Source organism: Ovis aries, chromosome 6, assembly GCF_016772045.2.
Source record: "Ovis aries strain OAR_USU_Benz2616 breed Rambouillet chromosome 6, ARS-UI_Ramb_v3.0, whole genome shotgun sequence".
Classification (NCBI taxonomy): Eukaryota; Metazoa; Chordata; class Mammalia; order Artiodactyla; family Bovidae; genus Ovis; species Ovis aries.
The window spans coordinates 102,696,897-102,724,529 of NC_056059.1; the positions used below are offsets into that span (position 1 = coordinate 102,696,897).

General features: G+C 41.8%; 1 protein-coding gene across 7 annotated transcripts in view; it reads left to right on the top strand.

The window, feature by feature from the left end:
* The window catches only part of AFF1 (ALF transcription elongation factor 1), a 199,197-nt gene that overhangs the window by 134,049 nt on the left and 37,515 nt on the right, over positions 1-27,633 (top strand). For 6 of the 7 annotated variants that reach the window (XM_027971160.3, XM_027971161.3, XM_042251616.2 and 3 more), the window contains 4 exons: positions 5,871-5,915; positions 11,092-11,178; positions 12,100-12,136; positions 15,517-15,568. In XM_027971160.3, coding sequence (XP_027826961.1) covers positions 5,871-5,915; positions 11,092-11,178; positions 12,100-12,136; positions 15,517-15,568 — 221 coding nt within the window. The remainder of the gene's footprint in view (positions 1-5,870; positions 5,916-11,091; positions 11,179-12,099; positions 12,137-15,516; positions 15,569-27,633) is intronic. The other variant, XM_042251614.2, reaches the window with a different exon arrangement.

Genomic DNA, 27,633 nt, shown 5'->3' on the forward strand with positions numbered 1-27,633 from the left:
GGAGATTCTCCGGTCGTCTTGCCTGGAGGATCCCATGGGCAGAGGAGCCTGGCGGGGTACAAGTCCACAGGGCTGGAAAGAGTCGGACACGACTGAGCACACGCATGCGTGCATGAGCAGCGTGGTAGATGCCGTAGATTGAACCCCACAGGCTGAGAGGGTGGCTGAGCTGGCCAAAGAGCTCATCCGAGTTTTCCATAAGCTCTTAGGGAAAACCCGAATGAACTTTTTGGTCAACCCGCTGTGTCTGAAGAAAAATAGTGTGAGCTTTTGTGTAATCTTCTAAAACATATGCTGACAGAGAACCACTGGGGTTTCTTTAAAAGCTGTCCTGCCAGTGAAGACCGTCTTGATAATGTTGGCCCCGTGTGTTGATTTCACGTATCAGTGCCTCCTGAGAGTTTTTAAAGTTTCACATTTAACCTTCATACCAACCCTGCGAAGTGGTTAGGACTGGTAATATTATCCCTTCATTGCCACGAGGAGATATTCCCAGAGAAGTTGAACCTTAGCCAGCATCGCAAGACCCGATCCTCAGCGGAGCCAGAACTAGGATCCAAGATCTCTTGGCCGCCTTCATCAGCATGCTGCCTCTGTGCTCCCTGCAGTTCTGGTTAGTGATAACTAAGCCTTTTTTGAGAACAGCATTGTTTAAAAAAGTGCTGCTCTGTTGAAACTTGAGAGACTTAAAACACAATATTGCCAGAGCCCTGTGGTCTCAGCGGCGAGGTATATTTCTTCCATCCGCCTCTTCTTAGCTTATTAAAACAAACTGTGTCATGCTTAGGGGACATTTACTGACATCTTTTATTTTGGTATCAGTGCATTTCCTTAGGATTACACAATGTCATTCCAGGAGGAGTGAGAAATCAGACCGAGGCCAGCATCACTGCTTTTGCTGGTCTAAAGTACCTACAGTAGTAAGAGGCAGTTAACGCTGATTACCCACTTCTTTGCATAAGCCCAAGGGAAACAGTACTCTTTGAAAAATGGTTTTGGTTTTGCATACAACAATTGGGATCAGATCCCCCTCTCCTTAAATACTGGTATGTTTGTGTCTGGCCTGAAGTTGAGGTTTTGGGGACAGTATTGTAGCAATATTAGGAAGGTGGGCTTAGTCACTTGAGCCTGTGTGGCCCTGGACATGTAAGTTAGTTTCTTTAGAATTTAATGTTCATTTTTAAAAGTGGGGTAATACCACAAGATTGATGTAAGAATTAAGAGGTGATTAAACAGCAGCAACAACAAAAATTGATGCTAACTGCACGAATGCAGAGGCTCTAGTCTGGGGGTTCTTTCCTGTCTAATTGTCCTTCTGTGGCAGGAACGCTGACTTTAGCACTTACCCCCCAAATCACACGGCAGTCTCCCACCCTCAATATCTAGGTTCCTAAAAGAGACCAGCTTTAGCTACTGTATACATCTGTGTGTGTTTGTGTGTGTGTTAAATTGCTTCAGTCGGGTCTGACTCTTTGTGAGGGAATACAGAATTCCCTCAGATTTTTATTTCATTTTTCAGCATCTGTAATAAGGGATGTATCTACAGTTGATGAGTACATTTTGTGTTATAACGTTTTCCCCTGCCAAGCTAATGATGGTACATCTTGTAATAGATGGTATCAAATGGAGGAAATAATATTGGGTTGGCCAAAAAGTTTGTTTGGGTTTTTTTTTCCCATATTTCTATAACATGTTATGAAATAATATAATATGAGTTTAATGCAGTAACAAGTACAATGTGTATTCAGCAAGTAGCTACTGTTTTTTAAGTTGAGTAGGATTTTGGTTCCTGTGTTAAGGCCATACTCCCTGGAAAGTGAGGGCTCCATCGGGAGGTCTGTCTATATACAGGACCCCTGAATGTGTGAGGGCTTTCCAAGTGGTGCTAGTGATAAATAACCCACCTGCTGGAGTGGGGAGACTTAAGAACCCAGGTTCTACCCCTGAGTCAGGAAGATCCCATGGAGGAGGGCATGGCAACCCACTCCAGTATTCTTGTCTGGAGAATCCCGTGGACAGAGGAGCCTGGCGGGCTACAGTCCATAGAGTCACAAAGAGTCAGACCCGACTGAAGCAACTTAACAGACGCAAACACACACAGATGTACAGAGTAGCTAAGCTGGTCTCCTCTAGGAACCTAGATATTGAGGGTGGGAGACTGCCGTGTGATTTGGGGTGTAAATGCTAAAGTCAGTGTTCCTGCCACAGAAGGACTAGTAGACAGGAAAAAACCCCCAGACTAGAGCTTCTGCTTTCATGCAGTTAGCATCCATTTTTGTTGTTGCTGCTTTTTAATCACCTCTTGTTCTTTGAGGAAATCTTACCTAAAGATGTCCAGCCTGAACTTGGCCTTGCTTCAGAGAGGTTGCTTGTTTACTCTTTGGCCCCAGTGTTACAGGGAGAGCCTGGCTTCTCTGAGCAGGGGTGGCAGGACTCAGCTGGATACGATGTGGGCAAAGTGGATTTCAAGGAAGGGGATTAAGCTATAACGCTTTGTTGAAGCACCCCGCCCTTTTTGGAAATTCTCCTTCCAGTGGCAGACTTGGAGATGCCAAATTGTACTTTTTAGCAACAAGGCAGCCTGTCCGTATGGATCTTTCTTTGCAAGCGCAGCTGAAATACCTACTGTACTCTAGTTTAAGAGACTTTAATTTGGATCAGGGAAGAGTGATGATACCGTCTCAGGTAGATGGAGCATATTAAAAAAATGGGCTCACACTATACAGACGATCTTGTAACCAACCCTCTTTAAATAAAGCTTTAAAGCGCTCCTTGGTATACACAACAGTATTTAGAGATAAAAGGGCATTAACTCTCAACTCTCTCACACTCTTGAATGGCTCAGTGTAGATGTGAGGAAGGGGGGAGAGAAAAATATAAAGCAAGTGCGGTAGAATGCCAGCATTTGGAGAATCCACGTGAAGGGTTTGTGGGAATTTCCTCTACTGTCTTTGTTATTTTCTCTAGGAGTGTGAAATTCTTTCTAAGAAAAAGTTGAAAATATCTTGAGCATCTTTCCATGCCAGCACATGCATTTACATCATTTTATATATGTTGATGTCCATTTTATTTATAACATACTGCTATATGGGAGCCCTGTGAAAATCTTTAGTTAGACTCCTGTTCTTGGGCATTTGATCATTTCCAGTTATTTGCCATTATAAACAGTGCTGCTTGGAGGTATTTAAATATGATATATCCTCATGTGTTTGGAATAGAATTCTGGCACCCTTTTAATATAACCCCACTTTCATAATGGACCTGATATGAGAATTAACCAACCAATTCATGCTTGAATCTTAGGCTTTAGTTAGAATTTTAAGCAGGTTAAATGGTGACTGTTTAGCACTATTTGTCTTACTCTGATACCAATAAACAATAATCTACAGAAAATTTCTTCAATTCTGGCTCATCTCACATAATACAATTTTTAAGGAAAATAAATCTTTTAGTGACATCAAACATCTTGGCTAAGGGTTGATGGCTTGAGTAATATTACAAAGATCAGAAAGTCTTTTAGTCTTCAGACATGGTCGCTTCCTGACCCCATTCTGTTCGAAGCAGTGGGCAGTGGTTTTCTGCCCTCATTCCAACTGTGCTTCACTATTTCATTGATTGCCGGATTTTTTAATTAATATTTTAAAAATTGAAATATAGTTGATTAACAGTGTTGTGTTAATTTCTGCTGTACAGCAAAGTGACTCAGTTATATATATATACACACGCACATGTTTTCTTTTTAAAATTCTTTTCCCTTATGATTCATCATAGGATATTGAATATAGTTCTCTCTGCTGTATAGTAGGACCTTGTTGCTTATCCATTCTGTATATAATAGTTTGCACCTGCTAACTCCAACCTCCCACCCCATCCTTCCACCAGCTGCCTCACCCCTGATTGCCAGATACTTTATTTATTTTCCTTTCTTATTTTGGGATGTGCTTGGTCTCTGTTGCTGCGAGTGGATTTTCTCCAGTTTCTCTGGCCCCCGTGAGCAGAGGCGCCTCTCTAGTTGTAATGCCCAGGATTCTCTTGTTGCAGAGCGTGGGCTCTAGGGCAAGTGGGCTCAGTAGCTGTGGTGCATGGACTCAGTTGCCCCACAGCATGTGGGATATTCCCAGAGCAGGGATCGAGCCTATGTCCCCTGCATTTTCAGGCAGATTCTTAACCACTGGACTGCCAGCAAAGTCCTGCCAGATATTTTAATTGAATTCTCATTCCAGCAACAGGAAGGACTATTTAACCAGAGTCAGTAGTCCTTTGTTCTGTTGATTTCACTTCAATTCCTAATTGTTATTGTTCCTAATGACACATGTGAAAAATTAAAACCATAGGATATAATTGCATGTTACCCTCAGGTCACAACAGCATTCATTTGTTTCTGACGTTTGTGCTGTAATATTTGGTCCAGTTTTTAGACATTCCTTAATAGTCTTGAAAAATGAAAACTCGACAAGCAAGTCCTCTTGTTAACATGTACAGTGCCTAAGGGCAGGTCCAATTGGGCCAGCAGAGAAAGGCGATACGCTTGACTCTTTGACTGTCTTAACTTTCAGACCCCTACCTCAAAAATAACAAATTGTAAACGTTTCAATAAAACTGTCTCTGTGAAATTTACATGTTTTAAAACCAGACCCAGGCAGGTCAGATTACATTTGAAATTTGACATGTCCACTAGATTCAATTCCAGGGCAGTGTGAATGCTGTGTGCACTTTTCCTTAAGGAGACAGGAATGAGGAAGATGGTGGATTAGTAAACCCCAGATCAGGAATTATCAACCAGTGCCGTATTAAATTACACTTGAATGAGAAACGAGAGCCCTGAAAAGAACCATTTTCCATCTACACTCGCTGTGAGGCAAACCTTGGACCAACTGACTGGGAAGAGCAGCACTTTCTGTACCACAGGGGCAGTAAAAAGTGTGTGTATTGTTGGGTGGGGGTGCAGGGGGTTGTATAGGAGGATTTGCCCAGGGCACTTGGCTCCTCGGTTGACACAGAAAGTTGCTATTCTGTTTGAAAACCATGAAGTCAGGGAATTTGTTCCATATCTCTAGTTAAGGAAAAAGTATTTTTTTTTCTTTTTAAAAGATTTTACTTTTCCATTGTCTTGCACTTTATAAAGACTGGAAAGTGACATTTCCTAAACACTGCGTTCGTGATACTAGCAACAGCAGCTGTCATTTGTTTACCTGGGAATAAGCAAGAGGGTCTTTCCTCTAAGAAGCGAGGTAATCTCTCTTCTTAGGGTCTTTCTCTGGGGCAATATTGTGTGTGTGTGTGTACAGTTGAAAATACTGCAAGTAGGGCTAGAGACAATCAACTTTAAGACTTATTTTTTGGCAGGTTAGACTCTCACCCTAAAATCTATGCTTGGTTGGAGTCTGACTTCCTTACTGTGGGCTCAGTAAGACGTTCAGGATGATCACATCTTTGTGTTCATGTAACTTGCCTCACTGGACAGATGTTGCTGCAAGGCGGGAAAATTACAGATTTTCCCTTCTGCCTCCACTCTTGTTATATCTATTATTCTCCTAGGTTCACTAATGTACTCATTTTCTTTAATACATACATGTTCCATCAGAAGATCTGGACCTGTGGGTCACAATTCATCTGTCATTGTCTCCAGCAGAACCCTTTCTTTCACAATTAGCTCAGGTTTATCTCTCTGGTTTTATTTCATCTGGAATGTGAAGTTTCTCATACTTAGATATTAGTACTAATAAAAGGGGGTCCTGGGGGTGATTCTCCTTAAGAAGTGTTGCTATATGTACTAATAGCATTCACTAATACCAGCACTCTAATTGTTTTTTGTTTGTGTGCTAATCTTTGTTTTGTTTGCTAACCTTTTTCTTGCTTTTCCCTTACAGCAGACCTACTCCAATGAAGTCCATTGTGTTGAAGAGATTCTGAAGGTGAGTTGATCGATAATTATTTCTCGCTTGAAGACACACTTAAGTAGGCAGACGTATATTCATTTTCTTTGACTTGAGTGAACAGTTGATATTCTGAACTCCTTTAAACAGTTTGCCTCCTCCCTATCATACCTCCCAAAGCAAATTAACCAGAATAATAACAAAGGAAGTCTTAGGAAACCGTCAGAATCTCTGACAGATTTTAATTGAAATGAACTCTGCAAACTCCGTGACATTTGGACCAGAGTTTTATGACCTCTCTCTCAGTCTTTTCTGATAAAAGACTCAAGAGAAGCACTCACCAACACCCCCCCCCCCCCCCCCGCTACCTCCACCCCCCAGAGAGGAGACTCCCTGTATTGCTGCACTGGGAGGCACCCCGGATTAAGGAGTGCTTAATTTTCACTTCTTGGTATTTTATAGGAGACACCTCATAGGTGCGGGCCCATCTTCAATGCAACCGTGAGTTTTTTAAAGGGATAAAAAGAAAAAGAGAAAGTATATGGACATCTTTAGACCTCCCTTGAAAGGGTTATTTTTTTGCTCTTGTTGATTGGGACCATGCCAGGAACATTTGTGCTGCCTCTACAAATACATCATTGAAGCCATTATCCATTTGTTCAGTTTTCCTTGCACACGGATGACAAATTCCTTCTAGAATTCAGCTCCAGGAAAAAAAAAAAAATTCTCCTCATGAACCAGCATGCGTTCTTTTTATCAGAGAATTATATAAACTGTTATGTTTCCCATTTTGGCTTTAATTTCCAGGAAATTTAGAGCTAAATTTAATGCTCAAATACAGTAGCTGTAATAACTGAGAGCTCTGTTTATTTCTCATTCCTCCTCTCCGGGCTTTTAATTTTCTTCATGTAACTTTTAGTGAGACTCTCACTTTATCTTTTACTGATTTTTGGTTGGTTTCTTTTTTAAGTAGAAGAAAAGTGACACTTGTACCTATTAATTTTTATCTCCACAGTACACTTTTTTTTTTCCTCAAAATATATGTTTACCCAGTTATTTTTGGCTTAATTTTTCATTGTAAAGTATTAAGTGAGTTGGTGCTGAAACCAGTAATTAAGTATATTGGTTACCTTCTCATTTGTACAATTTTTGACAAATGTGGTATCTAGCCAAATGTTTGGGAGACAGTTCCATTAGTTTTGTTTTACCATCTTTGGTCTCCTATTTTTATAGTTAGAATTTTCTAAGAAATACCTCTAAGGAAACATACTTTGTATTGTCTGAAAATGAGAATTTTTTGCCAATCAGCAGATAAGTACTAATAAGTACTCTTGATTGGGCTTTTGTTTTATCCTTTCCCTCTGGTATTTTTGAAATCCTTTGGTAAGATGAGTCATAAAAGTAATAAATGTCTTAGTTGTAAAATATGACCTTAGGAATTTCTCTGAAATTGTGTGTGATTTGTTCCACGGTTGTTTCAAAAGTAAATGCAACAATACTGATGATTTGTCTCCTGCACGTGTCAGATGCTTCTCTTGTGTTTTGATGCGCTATTTGACTTGTCGAGTCCTTTATGTAATTTAATAAACTCATCCGTCCTCCTTCACCTCTCTGCCAACATCACATTAATGGGTTCCTGCTTACCTGGAAATCCTTGAAAGTAGATGGTTAATGCAAGCCATGGCTGAGTGTGTTCATTTGGAGATCATAATAGAGAAAGCAAATCGCAGGATCTGCTGGTTGAAGAGGGGCATGGATGGGCCTCTTCTCCTCTGTTGTGGCCTCCGTTAAGTCACTCCTGAACTCCTCCTGGACTTCAGTTTCCTCATGAGGAAAGTGGAGGCCCCAGGCTGGCAGATAGTGGATGACTCCAGGGCCAAATGCAGCCCTCCCTCTTTGTTGTCCATCCAGATAACTTCCCCCTGCCTTGTGGTTCCTGTTCTTATCTCCTACCAGTAATTTACGAAGACTGCCAGGAATCCTAACAAAGATCTTCCTGACGGGTGATAGTAACTAGTCCCCAATATTGTTGGGCTCTCTGGTGGACATACTAAGAGTGGAAGTCTTTTACTGAAGGGGCAGTGGTGGCCTATGACTTGAGCAGACTGGCAGGGTGAGAAAATAGCAGACAGACTCTATCAGAAACCAGGGATTGGTTATCAACAAGGGTCCAGACGGGGGTGGTGCACTCAGTGGCCATGTGAAACGGCTCAGGTTTTCCACTTCCAGTGCCACAGCCTGGAGAGCCCTTTGGGGAAGTTTCTGCAGTGTTTTTTCACATTACCTCAGTGCAGCCTTCCAGGGACACTGGTCCAGTGAGTGGTAGCACCATGATTTGTTCACTCATTCATTTATTCAGCAAGTATCCGTGAAGACACACATTCTTTTCTCAGCACTGGACTAAATGCTATAGGAATAGGAGTCCTTTCCTCTCTTGAAGATCATGGTGGGGGAAGATAAATATGTAAGTGTCAGCTGTTGTTAAGTGCTGTGAGTCTTATAGCAGGCAAGTGAATGGACGAGAAAGCAGAGGAAAGAGGGAAGAAGCCTTGAGGTGGGAGCAGGTTGGCAAGTTAGAGGAGCGGTGAGGCTGAAGCAAAATGAACAGGGTGGAGGGTGGGGGGAGATAGCAGCAAGGGCACCTGGAAGGTCAGGAGTGAAGCAGGTGCTCAGTGATTTACCCCCATTCATGTGATAAGCAATTGCTGAAGCAGGGGGTTAATTCGGGGCCCGGTGATTCTGGGCAGCCTCCTCTCCTTATGGCCCCAATCCTCCCAAGGCCTAACTTCTCGTAAGCTCAGCGTTTAGGGAACTATATAAATTCTTTTCACACTCCCAGCAAACCATTTAGGGCCTGAAAGAGTTTATGCACTTTTCCAACTGCCTAATTTAATAGTTGGGAGCAGCCTTAGGCACTGAGAAGACAATGGATGTTTCTTGGGAATCACTGGTGACTAAAAGTCACAGACACTGTTGGCATTCTAAAGAAATTCTTGGAAGACCGAAGGGTGATACTTTCAGAGGCCTCAGTTATTACATGTTCTTACATTGTAACCATTGTTATGGTCCCACACCTTAGAGTATAGTCGGATAAATAAAACAGCAGGAAACTCTTTGATGCAGTATTGAAATTCTTTAAAATCTAGGCTTTTAATTAAAAGATATAGTGCTTTTAATTGCTTCCTCTGATCATGTATTCCAACACTTTATTTTTGTTTCTTTGGTTTATGGTTTTCTTGTTTGTCTCTGGCCACATAGCTCATGTGATCTTAGTTTCCCAACCAGGGATCAAACCTGTGCCCCCTATTGTGAAAGCAGTCTTCTTTTTCTTTTTATGGTACTTTTTAAATTTTAACTTTTTTATTTAGTGTTGGGGTATAGCCAGTTATCAATGTTGTGATAGTTTTAGTTGGACAGCAAAGGGACACAACCATACATATACATGGATCCATTCTCCCTTAAACTCCCCATTCATCCAGACTGCCACATGACATTGAGCAGAGTTTCATGAGAGCATGGAGTCTGAACCACCAGGGAAGTCCGTCCGTCCAGCACTTTATACTTTGGAAAAAGAAAAGAAATGATCTTCGCCTGCCTCTTCCTGCGAACTGAGGCTTGGAGCATGCAAACCCCTCAGGCTAACCTGAGCAGCAGAGTCAAGAGCTAAGATCCATTCTGGGACTCTGACTGCAGAAGCTGTTACACTTTCCATTCTATTTTCGTATAGATTGCCCCTTTTGTACTGAACAATGGTTAGTCAAGTGAGTAAGGGCATGATATCACCTTTAACAAAAATTACTCAAGCCAGCATCGGTTACTTTGCTTGTCACTCTGCCAGCTCCTTTATGTCTGTTCCGGGCCTGTGCAGCCTGAGGGCGGCTGCAGGAACTGGTGGGGAGGATATGAGTGGAGGTGGGCAGTTGGGGTGTATTTGCCTCCAGCTCCATCTCCAAGTGTCACAAGGATCGGATGGCATTTCTGGGGGAGATGGAGGGGTTGGTCAGCACTGGGGTAAAAGCACAGTGCCTTGTACAGTGAGGCAACACAACGTCATCTGGGGGCCCCAGCCTACTAGTGGAGGGCTGCCTGCCGGGCCTTCAGCCAGTTTCCCCAGCAGTCTGACCCGTGCAGGGGTGGGATTCTTTCTCTTAGCCTCAGACTCGAACACAGACGGGCTGTTCTCTGCACTCGCAGCTCTCAGCTTCCTGGGGGACCTGCCCCTGCCATTGTAGACCTCTTTTTTTTCTCAGCAGGAAGGGTCTGGTGATAATCTCCGTGGCCATTTGGACTGTTGGGCAAAGTGTGTGCATCCATGTGTGCTGTGTGTGCATATTTGCAATTAGACACCTTTCATCTGACACTTTGTTTCTCACTTTTAAAAGATTATTTTTAATTGGAGGATAATTGCTTTACAGTGTTCTGCTGGTTTCTCTCGTGCAACAGCGTGGATCAGCCACCGGCGTACATATGTCCCCTCCCTCCTTAACCTGCCTCCCACCCACCCCATCCCACGCCTCTAGGTTGTCACAGACCCACTGGTGTTTTAACAAGGGAATGAGCTTAGAAAAACAGGACTCATGTCAAGAGAAACATAATTAATTTGTAAAAGAAATCTTGCTTCCATGTAAAAAGTGAATAGAAATGAAACTTCTGTTAATGGAAAGGGCCAGTGGCTTTTTAAGGCCTTCTCTGCAAAAGTTCTTATGTCCTAATAATGTGTACCAGGGAAGGGTCAAATCCATTAAAACTCTCCCAAGTGGAACAAGTGACCTGAATTACTTGTTTGCTTAAGTCAAACAGGAAAGTTCTTCTTCCTTTGAACTTAAATAATTCCAGGAAATGCAATAAAGACGCTGAGGGAGAAAGAAAGCATTGAGACAGGACTGAGTGTTCATAGTTACATAAGCTGGTAACACCTACTACCGTTTTTTATGCTTCATGCTGTTCAGAATGTTCAGACCATTCATGTTCTATGCTCTTGTTTTTCTTCTTCAAACTGATCTCTTTTCAGTTTTGTTTGTTGGAGAGCTTCAGCTTTTGAACAGAGCCCACCAAGTAGGAGTTTTTTTTATTTTAAGTCACTGAAATAACTTTTAAGATTTTACTTTCCATATGCCATCACTCCACTGTGCATTCCGTTAAAAAGTTGACTTAAGTAGCAATAAATGTTCTATTTATAATTTACTTTTTCTTCCCGTTCCAAATCTCTTTCCAGGAAATGACCCACTCATGGCCTCCTCCTTTGACAGCAATACACACGCCTAGTACAGCTGAGCCCTCCAAATTTCCTTTTCCCACAAAGGTAATTCCTTACAAGTCTAGTAGGCACTGCATCCACACCAGTGACAAGGTCTGAAGTATTGCTGTGTGCTGGATTAATCAAGTACTGTTTGTTGAACTCTTTAGAGAATAGGTTAACACTGCAATTAATTTAGCTCCTAAAGTGCTTCCTAATGCTTTCAAATGCTTCTTCACTCTTCAATTATGTCAATAAGAATGTCTTACATGTGTGTAGGATTTTGTAGAGTATGAAAGTAATCAAGACTTTATAATAAAATCTTTTTTTTTTTTTGTAATGTCTTTTCCTTAGGGGGGGACAACAGAGGACAGGGGGGAAAGTAAGGTGGCATTTCTGCTTCCTAATTCAGAATTTAGGCACATATAGACACACATTGACACTTGTCATACCTCCTGTATTGTTTAAAAGTTTAATGTGATCAGCTACATCTGTGGTGGTTTTAATAGCAAGGTAAATTGCCGACTTAGAAGATTCTGTTAAAGTATTTGTGAACAATGTTTTTAAAACATTGCCCTTTTTTTTGGTTTTGGTTTTTGTACTTTTGATAACCTTCAGAATATAGAAATCTCACCTCAGATCTGTGTTCAATCCAGCCTGGTATACATGCATATTGTTAACATCACTATTCCTTTCCATAGTGTCATTGAGATTTTAATCTACCCAAACCAGAATTTGCCATGTTATATACTAAACATATTTTCTAATGATAATGTTTTTCTTAAAAAAATGTAATTCATTATTTATTTTAAGGTAAAACATTACACTTTGGAAGGAAAAATGAACTGTAGGGAACAGCAGAAGAAATAAAACCCATTTTATGTAAAAATTAGATTTATCAATATTTATCAGATTTAGCAGTGGCACAACCTTGGATTTACAAATCTTAATATTTTATTAACTAGAGATTTTCATTTTTCTTTCTAGGATTCTCAGCATATCAGTTCTGCAGTCCCAAACCAAAGTAAGTAAATACGTGGAACTGATTATTGCACTGGAGAATAAAGCATGTTTTTTACTGTTTTAATATAGAAAATATTCATGGAAAATGATGAGGTTAACTTCAGCAGAGATGAGGTTAAAGCTAGGAAGGGCAAACATAAAGCTGTTCTCTAGGTGGAATTTCAGATTAATGCAAAGAGTTAATGAAAGTGTCTTACTAAAGTACCTAACAAATATAATTTGGCGTTACCTGACATACGATAAATATCTCGAGAGTGACTCTAAAAGCATATACAGTTACCCAGGAATTGTATAAAAAGACAAATTGGAGTATTTTCTGTGCTTCTTGTATTTATTTTAAACAAAAGAAATTTCTACAGGGAAGAGAACACACAGCTTCTTTAGACCTTCTGTATATATTGGCCTTATAATTCGTTTTTGGTTCTTTTAAATGGATTGTAAATACTGGAGAATTCAGGAGGAAACAGAACCTTCACTGGATCTAGCCTCTCTCTTTATCTGTAACCCTTTGGTTCACTAAATTCTTTGTTTCCCAACTATATCCAAGGCATTTCAAGCCTTACAAAAATGACTGATGTACTTCCAGTCATTTAGTTCATCAACATATGGTGAGTGCCCAAGTTACGATGTATTGGTCTTCACAGGGCTTAGGGAGACCAAAGTAAGGTGTGTGGTGTGTTCATATGTGTGGGAGAAGGTTGCTCATAGATATTCCATGAAGGTAACTCTTCTTCAGATCTTTCCATCTCATTCTTTTCCCTCACTTATATTTTTCCCTTGATTATCCAATTATTTCTATTGCAAGGATTTGAGGAGAACAAAAGAGATGAGGGAAAATAAAAAATGGAATTAGTCTTTCTCTAGAATAGGGGAAGCCTATAGCCTAAGAGTCAAATCTGTTGTCCAGCTAGTTTTCATAAAGAAGGTTTTATTAGGACACACCCATGCTCATTCATTTATCATCATGTCTCACACTATATAGCAAGCAAAGTTTAAAATAGTTCCATCGGACCTTTACAGAAAAAGTGTGCTTCTCCCCGCTCTACAGATAGTGAGTAAGACCTTGTGAGTAACTCCTAACTAAATTTCTCCCAAATGCAGAGATACGGACTTGACCATCTTGCATGGTATTGGGGAGACTGGGAAATCTTTGTTTCTCAACCTCTTGGCAGCCTATCCAAAGATAGATAACAAGTGAAGTGGCACAGCTCCGCTGTGGACAGGACTGCTATGCACCCTTCTCCTTCTTGCTCCTCCACCCCTCAATTCCCCCCACCTTCTAGGGCTGCCAGTCACGCATATTATATGCCTTCCACTGAGTCACTCACAGTTTGCATGATTGCTACCTCCTGGTTTAAAAAGACCCTGTGATCCTTCAAACTGTGTGATTTCTCCTTTTAGCACAATACAGTTGAACTTTGCCGGGGGTGGAGGCCCTCCAGGCCTGTGGAACAGTGTAGGCTGAGTCCTCGTTGCCCTGATGAAGTTTTCAGATGCTGGCAGGTCATCCCTAGGTCTGGGCTCAGCAGATGCTTATTACCTTGGGGTCTTTTATGCTGCTGCCGTTCTGTCTATTGGTTCTGGAAAAGCTGGTTTACCCCTGTGAGGACGTGGGCAGGAGTGAGAGAGGGGTGCTAGTCGGACCCAAGAGGGGTCTGGTTGTGTGCTGGTTGAAGATGGAGTGGAGTATGTGCAGATAATAGCTTTCAGAGAAATGAAGTGTGACATCTGTTTCTCAAAGTATGCCCAACAAGCAAATTCAAATTTCATGAAAAATTAGGCTTTTGGAGTCTGTAGAGAATGAAGTGGTAAAGAACCCGCTTGCCAATGCAAGAGACAAAAGAGATGCGAGTTCGATCCCTGGGTCGTGAAGATCCCCTGGAGGTAGGCATAGCAACCCACTCCAGTATTCTTGCCTGGAGAATCCCATGAACAGAGGAGCCTGGCGGACTACAGTCCATGGGGTTGCAAAGATTCAGAGATGACTGAAGCGACTTAGGATGCATGCACACAGAAAATGAAGTATATCCCATATATACATCCCTGTATGTCCCAGGATTTATGTCCACATGTGCAAAAAAGCACAGCTGCTTGAGGATTACCAGAGCCTCATGGAGCTTAGGACCTGGTCAGGATGTCTGTGTGGAAGCCCCTGTGCATGGACTTTAGCTCCTTTAATTTGTAATCCCAGCCCTAATTTGCTAGCCAGAAGGGGAAACGAACTGAAAATACTGGGTAAGAGCTGCTGCCCCCATGAGGATGAAGCCCTGAACTGCAGTTATTTAAGGGTCTTCTGGGTCATTTGTGGTTACTCTACTCCCCGCTGTCTGAAAGGCACCCATGTTGCCATTCAGCTTCTGCGTCAGGTCCAGACACAGACACGGTCTCCCAGCTGCTCTTCAGCCTCTACACTTAACATTTCCTGTTCCTTTCTGGGTCATGTCAGGTAACACCAGCAGGTTCCTCTTTCTGAGAAATTGTTGTATTGTGCCTGGTGGCGTCTCAAAGTATTAACGTCCCGTTATGGCACTCGGAGCCCTCTGACCTCCCCAGAGCCCTTCACGTTGCCCTCCACACACTCTGCACCCCAACCTTCGCCTTTCTGATCTGCACCATTTCAATTGCTCCCACGTTTCTTGCCTGCCTTCACATCGTCTCTTCTTGCCTGAGGGCCTTCTTCGCTCTCATCTCCCGCTTGCCTGCAGTCATTTCTGTCAAAAATCTCACCCATCCTTTGCAACACACTTAATTTTGTTTCTTTTCTGATTTGCCTTCTTTCGTCATGACCAGTGGTGTGATGCATCTCTAGATTCCCGGGACGTTTCATTTAGACGATGGGTTTGTGTGCGGATCTCTCACTGCCTAGGTTGTAGATGCGCGTTCCCGGTTGCTGTCCCTCCGTCAGCTGTACACTCATCGAGGATGGGGGCAAATGTCTTGAGCATCTAGGTGTCTGTAAGAGGCGGTTTGTGACCAGCAGTTGAATGAATGAATTGGGGGTGTTGAATGATGGGGGGACAGGTGGGAGCACATGAAAGAGAGTGCTAGCAAATCGCTGATGGATGTGTGACATCAAACCAGGTGGGGTGGCGTCACGGTGCTTCCACAGGAGCCCCCATCAGCGGACCCCAAGAGAGTCTTCTGTGGGGTCGGCTGGCCAGCCAGCACTCTCAGGGTTTTTCAGTTCTGAGTAAGCCTTCTCTCAAGATGTAACATAAATGTTATTTTATAATAGCTCTCTGTTGACAAAATTTAAGTGTACTAAGTGTTTTTAGGTGAAAAGGTGGTGGGAAATAGCAGGGAAAAAAAGGGGGGGTTTATAACTAACAGTCTCATGAATTTGTCATTGTGCTCATCTGATCATTTTTCCCTCCTCCACAGAACAATATGATACATCTTCCAAAACTCACAGTAATTCTCAGCAGGGAACATCGTAAGTAACATGCTTTTGTTTATTAAAAGTTTATAATGTTATAATTTCCCATGTAAATCTGTTGCTTAGATTCCCCCCCACCCCCACCCCCCTTGTTTTTAAAAGATGACTCATAAAACACTGCTGAGTTGTGAAGGGAAGAAATGACCTACATTTCTACTGGGGTTAAGTTCTCCTGTTGAAAGTTGAGGCACCTTAAGCATTTGCTAAGGGGGTTTTCTCAAAAAGAAAGGCATTTGAGCCATTATTTACATGTTAACCCTGGAAAATAGAAGGTTTTAGCTTTATAAATTTCAGTCTTAAATAGCTTTAGCTTTTGGAAGCAAATTGTGGGGGGGGGGGTTGTACACAGTCTCAGATTTTCTGCCACTTTTTTGGCCTCATTTTAACTACTAAAGAATGTCTTGCTGCCCAGCTGTTCTTTATTAAGGCCAAGTAAGTCCAGATATGTTTGGGGTTTTTGAAACAGTTGAAACTACATAGTAGAGATTTTTAAACCAGCGTTTTGACCTAATTTGTCATTTCTTGGTGGTATTGAACTAATAATTCTTCCCATAACTAGCAGTGGTTCAGCTAGTGAGTGAGGAGATCTTTCTCGCCTCAGATATTTGATCAGTTACTAACATAGCATTGCTTGTCTCCGAGGACTTCAACTTTCTTCTCATTTTAAGGCCTACTATTTGTCCATGCATTTTTGGAAGGCGGTGCTGTGCTGGATTGAATATTTTGGAAACTATATAGTTGAGGCAAAGAGGTTGTTTTCTTTCTTCACCATGACTGAATATGAGACTGGGTAAAATAACTATTTCCAGAGCCAGGTCCTCGATGTAGTTACTTTCACTTCTTCATGGTAAAGTAAGAAAAAAAAAATTTGTTGTTGTTGTTGAAAAGCTAAATTTATTATAGTTTCCAGGTTGGATTTGGGTGTATAATAAAAATCTGTTGATTAATTTTTGCTCTATTTTCCTTTACTAGAAAAAAAAAATTAACCCTATGTTAGTTATTCTTTGCCTTTTGTTGTTGTTGTTTTTTTTTTTTTTGCCTTTTCTTTTTCCCTTTCTTTTTGCTTAAAAAAAGAAAAAAGTTTTCTTTCTCCTGTGTTCTGAAGATCAAGAACCACTGCCTTAGATTGCATTTAGAGGTGCAGGTGGTTGGTTAAGCCAGTGGGTGGCTGGTGAAGGATAGACAGGACACCTCCAGGGACCACACCTGCAATAACCCTGTGGGTGCTTTGTGACTTCCCTCAGGTTGTACACCTTGTGCTCTTGGTATGATGGTTGGTAGTAAAGCCACATAGACCATAAGAGGACCCAGCTAATGTCTTTACTGGGGGCAGCGAGGGAAGGCAAGTTGAAGTGCTTGCAGCCCTTCAAGAACTTGGCAGTAAGAACAGAGACAAGGAGCTCCCTGAGCAGCAGAGCGAGTGGGGGCAGCTGCACCTAAGGAAGGAAGGGGCTGTGTCCTGGGCTGGTGTATAGAGGGAGAAAGGCCCCTGGATCTGACCTGGTCCGAGCTGCCCCTGCCCGCTCTGTTTTCCATCAGCTTTCAGACTGAGGTCATTCGTAGGGACTCAGAGCGTTTTCTGTGACCATTTTGCTACTTGGGGTTGCTTTCCTGATGAAGTGAGTTAAACCACAGAAATCAGAGGTTCCTGCAAGTTTATCACAGATATGCTCATATCCTGTGACACGTGTAGTGTTTTATTTTTTAATTTGAAAAATTTTAAATAATTTATAAGTGTATTTATTTTTTGGCTATGCTGGGTCTTTGTAGCTGTGCAAGGGCTTTCTCTAGTTGCAGCGAGCAGGAACTACTCTCTAGTTGTGGTACCTGGGCTTCTCACTGCCGTGGCTTCTCTTACTGCTTCTCTACGGCACTCGGGCTCAAATGTTGTGGTGCGCCGGCTTAGCTGCCCCGTGGCATGTGGAATCTTCCCGGACCAGGGATCGAACCTGTGTCCCCTGCATTGGCAGGCGGATTCCTAACCACTGGACCAGTGGGGAAGTCCCTGTAGTGTTTTCTGGATAAAAACTATTGCTTTGCCATGTATAAAATTAACCTAGAGAAGAACATTTGTTTTGATCCTAATAGATTTGGAGAAGGGAGGAAAGCAGGGCCTGGTGCAGGCAGAGAGGACAAGAGTGATGTCGGAGAGAGAAATCTTGAGGCTGGATGAATACGGTGGGTTGTATGCCCAGGGGGTTGGCAGTATTGATCAGCACCAAAATGAAATGTCCCTATGGGGAAGAGAATCACTTTTATGGAGATTGGATGACAGCAGAGTCCCAGTTAATTCTGTCGAGTGCCAGTGTTGTTTCAGAGTTAGTATGGTAGATCTCTTAGCGCTCACAGGTTCGTCTGATCTTGGGTCAGCCTGAGGGTTCTTGACAAGCAGTTAAACTGTCTGAGTGACACAGAGCCTGGCAGGGAGACGGTCTAATGCACTTTGGATGTCAGGAAAGAAGATGTTAATTTCAGGGTCATTTGTACTTTGGTTTTAAAAATCAGTCTAGGTCTTAATACTTTTTCTTTCAGAGTTCCTAGTACTTGGGACTCCTTACAAAAGTGGAGTGGTGCTTATAGAAGCGAGAAAAGACCTGGCACTGGAGAATAAGCTGTGGAGGGTCTGTGTTAACTTTTAACATCTGTCCAGACTTGGGTGCGGGTGGGCAGTAGCCAGGTGGTAGAAGAATGTAGGTGTGAAAGAAATGTCTTGAATCCGTTATGTTTAATCTCTGTAGGTGAAACTCTAGTTAGCTGTCAAGTGATGAGTTTGTTCTACCACGCACCACAAGGAAGGGATTAGCTAGGAATCCAATGCTATTTGCCCCCAAGTTTAGGGGAGGGGATGTTGATTTAAGGGCTCCTAGCTTTGGAATTCTCTGCCTTTCCAAGACTTAGGTCTGTTGAGTTCTCAGGGCCCAGTACAAAGTATTTCCTTTTTCTGCTGTTATGCCCTTTGGGCTTCCCAGGTGGCTCGGTGATAAAGAATCTGCCTGCCAAGCAGGAGAGATGGGTTGAGTCCCTGGGTCGGGAAGATCCCGTGGAGGAGGGCATGGCAACCCACTCCAGTATTCTTGCCTGGAGAATCCCATGGACGGAGGAGCCTGGTGGGCTACAGTCCATGGGGTCACAAAGAGCTGACTGTGACTTACTGACAACAGCAACATTATTTCCTTCAGGTGTGTGATTGTGGTTAGTACATTCAGACAGTTTCCTAATATCAGTGCTTTCGCCAGCCTCTCAAAAGGGATAACGTGCTAATGTTTTAGAAACTATACAGCAGTTGATGGGCATTGTTGTGACCGACTTGCTTCTCCTTCCCACCTGCTACCTCCCCCCACATTGCCAAGTCCTAACTAGATGGTGCCCTCCTTTCTGTTTGTTTTTGCTTCAGAAATCATCAGTTAGAGAAATGAGCAATTACAGCAATTTGAAAAAAAATTTTTAAATTTATTTATTTGCAGCTGTGCTGGGTCTTTATTGCTGCACAGCATGTGGAATCTTCCTGGATCCAGGGATCAGACCCATGTCTCCTGCATTGGCAGGTAAATTCTTTACCACTGAGTCACCAGGGAAGCCCAGCAATTTGAAATTTTTATTACTTACTTGGAACATTTCTTTCCACATGAGGGCAAGCATTTGAACCTGAAGACTGGGGTTGGGATTGTCCCGGAAGTTTGATCGGGCTTCACTGGTGGCTCAGATGGTAAAGTATCCATCTGCCAGTGCAGGAGACCCAGGGTTCAATCCCTGGGTTTCGAAGATCCCCTGGAGAAGGGAATGGCAACCTATCCCAGTATTCTGGCCTGGAGAATTCCATGGACGGAGGAGCCTGGCATGCTGCTATCCATAAAGTCACAAATTAACACAACATTGTAAGTCAGCTGAACTTCAATTAACAAAAAAGGTTGTGTTTTATGAACGTGTCTCACCTGAGATCTTTATATCACTTGACAGCTCTGACTTAAAGGGCTATTTGCTGATAAATGTTTGGAAGAAGTATTAACAGTAGAAGTTACCCTAAGGGGCTAAACTTATAAATTATTTGTCCTTGAGCGTATACCCCTCTCCCTTATTCACAGTTCTTCAGCTCTTTTGAAAACAAGGAACATATATTTGTGCTGGTCAGTGATACATTTGTACATCTACAGTAAACCTTCAGCTTCTCAAAATGTAAATAAAGAGCTTTTCATTACTAATCATAATTCTTGGTTCTCAAATATCTGGCATTGCTGGAAGAAGATGCACTTTGCTTTTATTCCCAACTGAATAAGTAATTGTGAATCCAAAGTTACTGGTATTCATAATTATTTTAGTGACGTAGATATAGAAGAAAATGTTCTGTTTCTCAAGAGAAAAAAAGTAGAGGTATTAAATGAAAGAGAATAAGGAATATAGCTTTTTTTTTTTTTAATGAGTTACTATTAGCCATGCTATGGAGATGTCAGAAATTATAATACTGGGTACTGAAAAATTTCCATGCTTGAGTGAAAGCAAACAAATGGTCATTCTGAACAATGTTTGAAAAATTTGTTTATTTCAGAATTATAGTTACCACAACACATAAACCAATATTTGGAAAATGGTAAAATTCCCAAATGCAGAAGCACCTCCTTTCATGGTAGAATTACAGTCTTTTGGAATAGTCAATTTAATTCTTGGATTTCTGGCTTTAGTAGACCATATTCTAGGATCTCTTGCAGGACAATATTTAACTTAACATTGTATACAAATTTATGCTAGGGGCTTGCGTAATACTGAAGGGATTTTCTGGTGAAGCTATGAAGTGGAGCCTATATATATTTTTATATTAACTTTTTGGCAGTGCTGGGTCTTCATTGCTGCGCGTGGGCTTTCTCTAGTTATAATGCTTAGGCTTCTCATTGCGATGACGTCTCTTGTCTCAGCGCACAGGCTCCGGGCACACAGGCTTCCGGAGTTGCGGCATGTGGGCCAGTAGTTGCCCCAAGGCATGTGGACGTCTCTCGGACCAGTTACTGAACCTGTGTCCCCTGATTTGGCAGATGGATTCTTAACCACTGGACCTCCAGGGAAGTCCAGAGCATATTTTAAGTAATTATAAAAAATACTCCTAAAGTGCTGGACAGTCGTCTTTTCCAAAGTATTCCCCTTGGATCTATATATATTTCCCAAATGATGGCTTGAACTATTCTGGGAGTACCCCTTTAGGATAATATATACTTGGTCTTAGACCAAAGGTCAAATAAATGGACAAGAAGAATAATTTATCAAGTGCCTGTTGTACAGTAGGTGTTACATAAATGAGTTTATGTTCTGCATAAGAAAAATCATTCTCTAACATGCTTTGACCCTAATCATATAAATATTATTCTCTGGGCTTGATGCCAGGCAATTTGGAGGTGCTTCCAAAAGTTGCCTCCATTCATCCAGTCAGTACTTAATTCTTAAACACATGCTGTGTGGCTGGTGCTTGGGGAAACAGTAGCCAACAAGATAAAGTCCTTGTCTTCCATGTCTATGCAGGTGGCATAGAATACAAACTAGGTGATGTGATAGGGACAGTCTTGAGGAGGCATTTGGGGTGGTGGTGGTGGTGTTACTTCTGGGAGGCTCAGGAAAGTCTCTCAGAGAAGGTGGCATTTGATCTGGAACCTGAAAGGTGAGAGGGAGGCAGATAATACTTGCCACCTTAAAAGGGGCTTGATGGGCTGCAGGCTCTGAAGGCATTTGAAAACCAAAGAAATCAACCCTGAATGTTAACTGAAGGGATGATGCTGGAGCTCCAGTATACTTTGGCCATGTGATGCAAAGAGCTGACTCATTGGAAAAGACCCTGATGCTGGGTAAGATTGATGGCAGAAGGAGAAGGGGCCAGCAGAGGATGAGATTGCTAGATAGCATCATTGACTCAATGGACATGAGTTTGAGCAAACTCTGGAAGAGAACAGAGGACAGAGGAGCCAGGTGTGCTGCAGTCCATGGAGTTGCAAAGAGTCAAACATGACTGAGCAGCAGCAATTCTTATTGGAAGTGACTCAGTTCAGTTTAGTTGCTCAGTCGTGTCTGACTCTTTGCAACCACCTGGACTGCCGCACACCAGGCTTCCGTGTCCATCACCAACTCCCAGAGCTTGCTCAAAACTCATGTTCATCGAGTCAGTGATGCCATCCAACCACCTCATCCTCTGTCGTCCCCTTCTCCTCCTGCCTTCAGTCTTTCCCAGCATCAGGGTCTTTTTCAATGAGTCAGCTCTTCGCATCAGGTGGCCAAAGTATTGGAGTTTCAGCTTCATCATCAGTCCTTTCAATGAACACTCAGGACTGATTTCCTTTAGGATTGATTGGTTGGATCTCGAAGGGACTCTCAAGAGTCTTCTCCAATACCACAGTCCAAAAGCATCAATTCTTCAGTGTTCAGCTTTCTTTATAGTCCAACTCAAACATCCACACATGACTACTGAAAAAACCATAGCTCTGACTAGATGGTCCTTTGTCGGCAAAGTAATGTCTCTGCTTTTTAATATGCTATCTAGGATCTAGTGGAAGTGACTACTTTGAAATAATTATTTGCATATGGAAGACATGCCTTCTAGGGTGTCCTTAGGGTCTATTTAAGTCTTATTTTTAATCATACTGCTAATTTACTTGAGTAAGTGACCCCAGAGTTTGCCCACTCAGCCACCCTGCAGAGGCCTCTGAGACCTATAGCCTACCTCTTCATCTCCTTCTTTATGCTCCCCCAACACCCTGAACACACACACACACACACACACACACACAGACAGACACACACACAGACACACACACAGACACACACGCACGCACGCACGCACGCGCACACACACACACACACACACACACACACACACTTCCACTCTGGCCACACTGGCCTTTCTCCTGCGCCCTAATCACCCTCCCCCATTTCTTGTACTGTGTTCCCTTCTCCTCTCAGTCCCCTCCTTGGATGTCATCCCTTCATCTGCCCAGTCTTCCCTAACTAACCTGATGTAGAACAACAGCCTATAGCCATCTTTTTCTCTTATGCTTTTCTCCCCTCTGCAGGCTTGTTACACATTGAGGAAGAATGTAGTTTGGTTACTTACCTGCCTTCCCTGGGCTCTGAGTGCACAAGACAGGGATTTCTGTCTGCTTAGAGTTGTATCCCTAAAGTCCAGAGCAGGGCCTGGCACATAGTAAATACTCAGAATAAATAAAGAAGGAGAAAACATTGCACATGAACTTGATTAAATACCTATAAGCAACGTTTAATAGAATATCATTTTCAGTAATCATTTTTCTAGATTTTGTTTCCAGTTGTCTAGAATGTCATCTTGTACTAGTATCTTGTTTATCATACTTAATGACTTAATCTTATTTATTAACTTCAGTGGGCTTCCCTGGTGACTCAGACAGTAAAGAATCTGCTTGCAGTGCAGACCTGGGTTTGATCCCTGGGTTGGGAATGGCTATCCACTCCAGTATTCTTGCCTGGAGAATGCTATGGATGGAAGAACATATCTGGCTATGGTCCATAGGGTTGCAAAGAACTGGACATGATGGAGCTTTTAACACACACAGACTTCAGCTTTTCCCTCATTTATACTCTTGTGATTTTTCTCATGTCCTTGTTTGACTTCAGAAAATCTTCACTTCATCCATGGAGTTTAAATAATCTTTCACACCTCTAGCTTTTTTTTTTTTTTTTTTTTTTGCCTTATTAACCTTAAGGTCACATACTGTAATGAATCATGTATCCAGTCACTTTTCCCTCTGCCCTATTAGCCCACCATCTCCCATAGACGGTCTCTCCTAAACTTGAATTCTGCCAATTACCGTCACCATTTGGACAGTCTCCAGTTTTATGTTGTGTCACAGTGTCTTAGGGGCTCCGCTTTTTCATTTTTAAAAATTTATGATATGTGGAGCCCTCTAAGTAACTTGTCACCTCCCATCACCTCCTGCACAAAGCATTTGCAGTCCTTATTTCTGCCCTTCCAAAAAAGAAATCAAATCCTGATGTAATTTAAACATTTGGGAAATATGAGAATTGTGCAGGTTTACACGTTCTCACATGCTCATTAGTGGTTTTTGAAAAGTACATATCACTTCATTTGCCATTATGGGCACACCTAATGCCAGGGTGGTGACTTATTAATCGCAAGCAACTACTTTGAGCTTGCCTCCACTTGCTCTTTTCCAAATCAAAGGTATGGCCCGATCATAGGAAATGTTAAGCTAAGAAATCAGTGTATTGAAAGAGTTTGGGGTTCTGAATTAAGATGTTACAGCATATTGGCAGTTGAAGCTTTGGGTAAGCCTAGTACTAAGGGATAGTAAAAGAATAAAGGCTTGTCTGGTGTGTCTTCACACAGTACCATCAGGCTCTGAGCTGCTGAAGCATGCCTGCTGGAACCTGTATGCAGCTCTTTCAGCTTTGCAGAACAGCTGTCTGAAGAATGCATTTATTTCAAAGGGGTTTGAGGATTGTTTGTAACCCTTCAGTAAGAAGTTTACTTAACCGATCATGTAAAATGTGGTTAAATCTACATGGTAGTTCAAAGAGTTACCTGAGCATTTGCTTTCTTTTGAACAGTGCCAGGCCTGGCCATATGGTTCCCTATGCTTTGAAATAATTTTTTTTTTTCCCCTTAGAGTTTGGAAATGAAATTCGTTACTTGATCAGTTTAAATATGTAAACTAAAGGAAATCAGTCCTGAATATTCCTTGAAAGGACTGATGCTGAAGCTGAAACTCCCATACTTTGGCCACCTGATACAAAGAACTGACTCATTTGAAAAGACCCTGATGCTGGAAAAGATTGAAGGCAGGAGGAGAATAGGGTATTCATTTTACTCCAGCAGTATAGTTCTTACTTTCTTTTAAAGTAAGAAGTTCTTACTTTCTTTCTCTCAGTGGCTTCTGGCACTTAGTTTTCATGCTCTCAGTTAGGTTTTTTAACCACTGTCCTATGTTGGCCAGAGCTAGGAGATGGTATCCAATGAAACGGCTTTTGCATGCCAGCTCCAGCATATAACCAACTTCATGATTTTAGGCAAGTTAGGCGGCTATTCTGAGCTGTTTCTTCATCCCTTAGGATGTGAGGGGGTGATCAGAGCCAGCCCATGGGGTTGTGCATAAAATCAGTGCAAGTTCAGATCACAGAAAGGGCACAGCTATGTGGTACTGTTACTTAATCAGCAAAAGGGATGCTGTTTATTCAGCCAGTTTCTTAGGCTGCCTGCCAAGTTCTAGATAAAATGTGAAGGCGAAAATGACTTGATCCTACCTCAGAAAAACTTACAGTTCAGTCTGGCCCTTGGGTCTTATGTTTCTTAACTTAGGTTTTATTAGTATGAAGGAGACTAGATCTAGGAGGTTTGCGTCTCGTTTAGTCGGTGCAGAGGTGCTCACCCAAATGTGCTGTAATTTGTCATCTTGACATTAAAAGACCAGTCTATTGCATATATCAATAGAGTGTAGTATATGAAGAATAGCATGCTGCTGCTGCTGCTAAGTCGCTTCAGTCGTGTCCGACTCTGTGCAACCCCATAGACGGCCTCCCACCAGGCTCCCCTGTCCCTGGGATTCTCCAGGCAAGAACACTTTAGTGGGTTGCCATTTCTTCCAGTACATGAAAGTGAAAAGTGAAAGTGAAGTTGCTCAGTCGTGTCCAACTCTTAGCGACCCCATGGACTGCAGCCCATCAGGCTCCTCCATTCATGGGATTTTCCAGGCAAGAGTACTGGAGTGGGGTGCCGTTAATCTATCTTATATGAAGATCCTAAAACATAATTGGTATGGTAATTTAGTGATATGCATGGCCTCAAATTCAGATAGTTGCGGCACAAGTAGGGGAGTTTAGCAACTGATCCCTTTAAGCATAACACCTCTACCTGTCTTCAAGTTACATTTTTTCCCAACTATATAGATTCTGTTTAAAAAAAAATTATAATGGCATTGATGTTTAATTTTCTTTATTAACAAAACTTAGTCATGTTTTTTAAGTAACCTTTTTTCTTTTTAGAGATACAGTACATGTTTGTTACCCGAAACTTGAGAAAATATTTCTTTCCCCACTACTGATTTATATTGAGCTAGCCATTGCTAATGATAGAATAAACCTTGGTTTCTGGAAGATTCTGTGGCTACTGTTGGCTGAGTTGCAAGACATACACTATGTCTGCTGACTCTTGTGTCAAATAAATGATGCCCATGAATTTCGATCAAGTGAAATGTTGGATTGGCCATTAAGTTGATTCATGCTTTCCTGTAAGATGGCATGGACAACCCAAAGGAACTCCTTGGCCAACCTAATACCACGTGTAAATCCTTAGTACATCCTACATAAGTGTTTGGTTTTGTTTAACCTTATTGGTTTCTTCTCTCTCTCTCTCTCTTTTGTTTTTCTTTTTGAGTTAATGCTTCCTTGGGGATATCTTTAGCAGTCTCTTTCACAGGTCACTATCGGTCAGCCCTTTCGGTCTTGAATAACCTGCAGGCCTGTTTTGTTCTCATCTGCCTACCTAATACTCGGAAGGGGAGAAGGATCTAGGAGCATTTTTACAGTCCCTTTTCATTCCCTCAGAGCAAGTAGAGTAAAAGTCAGAACAAGTACCTTCTGAGTTACTGAACATACAGTATCTTATATACTTTCTGACTTGAGAGTATATATGCACAGAAGCTCAGCATTCAGTAGCTAAGCAAACAAAGTTTTTAGCTAGTCCTCTGCTTGCAACAGGAAGTGTGGTTGGATTACATGATCATTGATGTTTCAGGAAATTAAGGCAAATCAGCTTTATACAAAACAAACACAATGAGTGGGAAACAAAGAGGTCCATTTACTGTGGTTTTGTTGTTGCTGGTTTATACTGAATATACTTTGCCAGGGTTTTTTTTCCCCCTAGTTATATTATATCTAACATTTCTTCCAAAGATATATCTTTTTTTAATTTTTTTTTTTATTGAAGGATAATTGCTTTACACAAAGATATATCTTTTATCTTTTGCTTGTGTATATCCCAGCCAGGCTGTTCTTAAAGCAGTAAACCTGTTGAGTGACTTTTTCTTGTACATCATTATGATTGCTGCTGCCAAGTTCTGCATCTGAAGGCTGTGTCTTCTAGCCTTGCTAAAATAGGATTTTAGCTTCTACTTGGTAAATATTGGGCTTCCCAGGTGGCAGGAGATGCAGAAGACTCGGGTTCGATCCCTGGGTTGGAAAGATCCCCTGGAGGAGGAAATGGCAACCCACTTCAATATTCTTGCCTGGAGAAACCCATGGACAGAGGAACCTAGTGGGCTACAGTCTGAAGGATTGCAACGAGTCGGACACGACTGAAAACACATAGATGAATATTGAGCAAGGTCTACATTTACAAGTGGCTAACAGTTTTCATTTGTTGAAAACTTACCACAAGATGTTTTCCAGTGCATTTGTTGGTGAAAATAAGTCCTTGGCAGAATTAGGATATTGTACATAGGGGGTCATTTTGAAAGAGCCAAGTTTTATCCTTTACTTTCATTAGAAAATAAAGTGATTTTTTTTTTTTTACCATAGATTCCCCCCAAAATAATGCCTGCTTACTTCAGTGGCAGGTTAGTGACTGAACAATGAGTTTGCAATAAAAATTGTTGGTAAGAATATTGACGAGGTATTTTTAGAAGTACTGAAGGATTGTAGCTTCTATATAATTTGCTTTTTGGAACATCACTAATACTCCCTATTTTTTTCCCCCAGTTTCACTTACAACATTTCCTCAAATAGTCATGCTTGTAAATTGGGGAAAGTGGGAGGGAACAATTACTGATTTATTCCTTTGATGTTGGATATCTCCATGGAAGAAGGTAAAGAAGAGGATGGGTAGGGAAGGGGCTAAGATCGGAGTAAACAAGTACAGATTGGAAAATGTTTGCTTTTAATATTTAGGTTCATCATAAACCTGAATGCCTAGAGATGAGTCTTAGTATAACTTTGAGGACATGAACTGAGTTTCTTTCATATTTCTACCTGAGTGATAGCAGTAAGGTTAATCATTTTTTTAGACAACAGCACTGTTTGAATTACTACTGCTTTGTCCACTG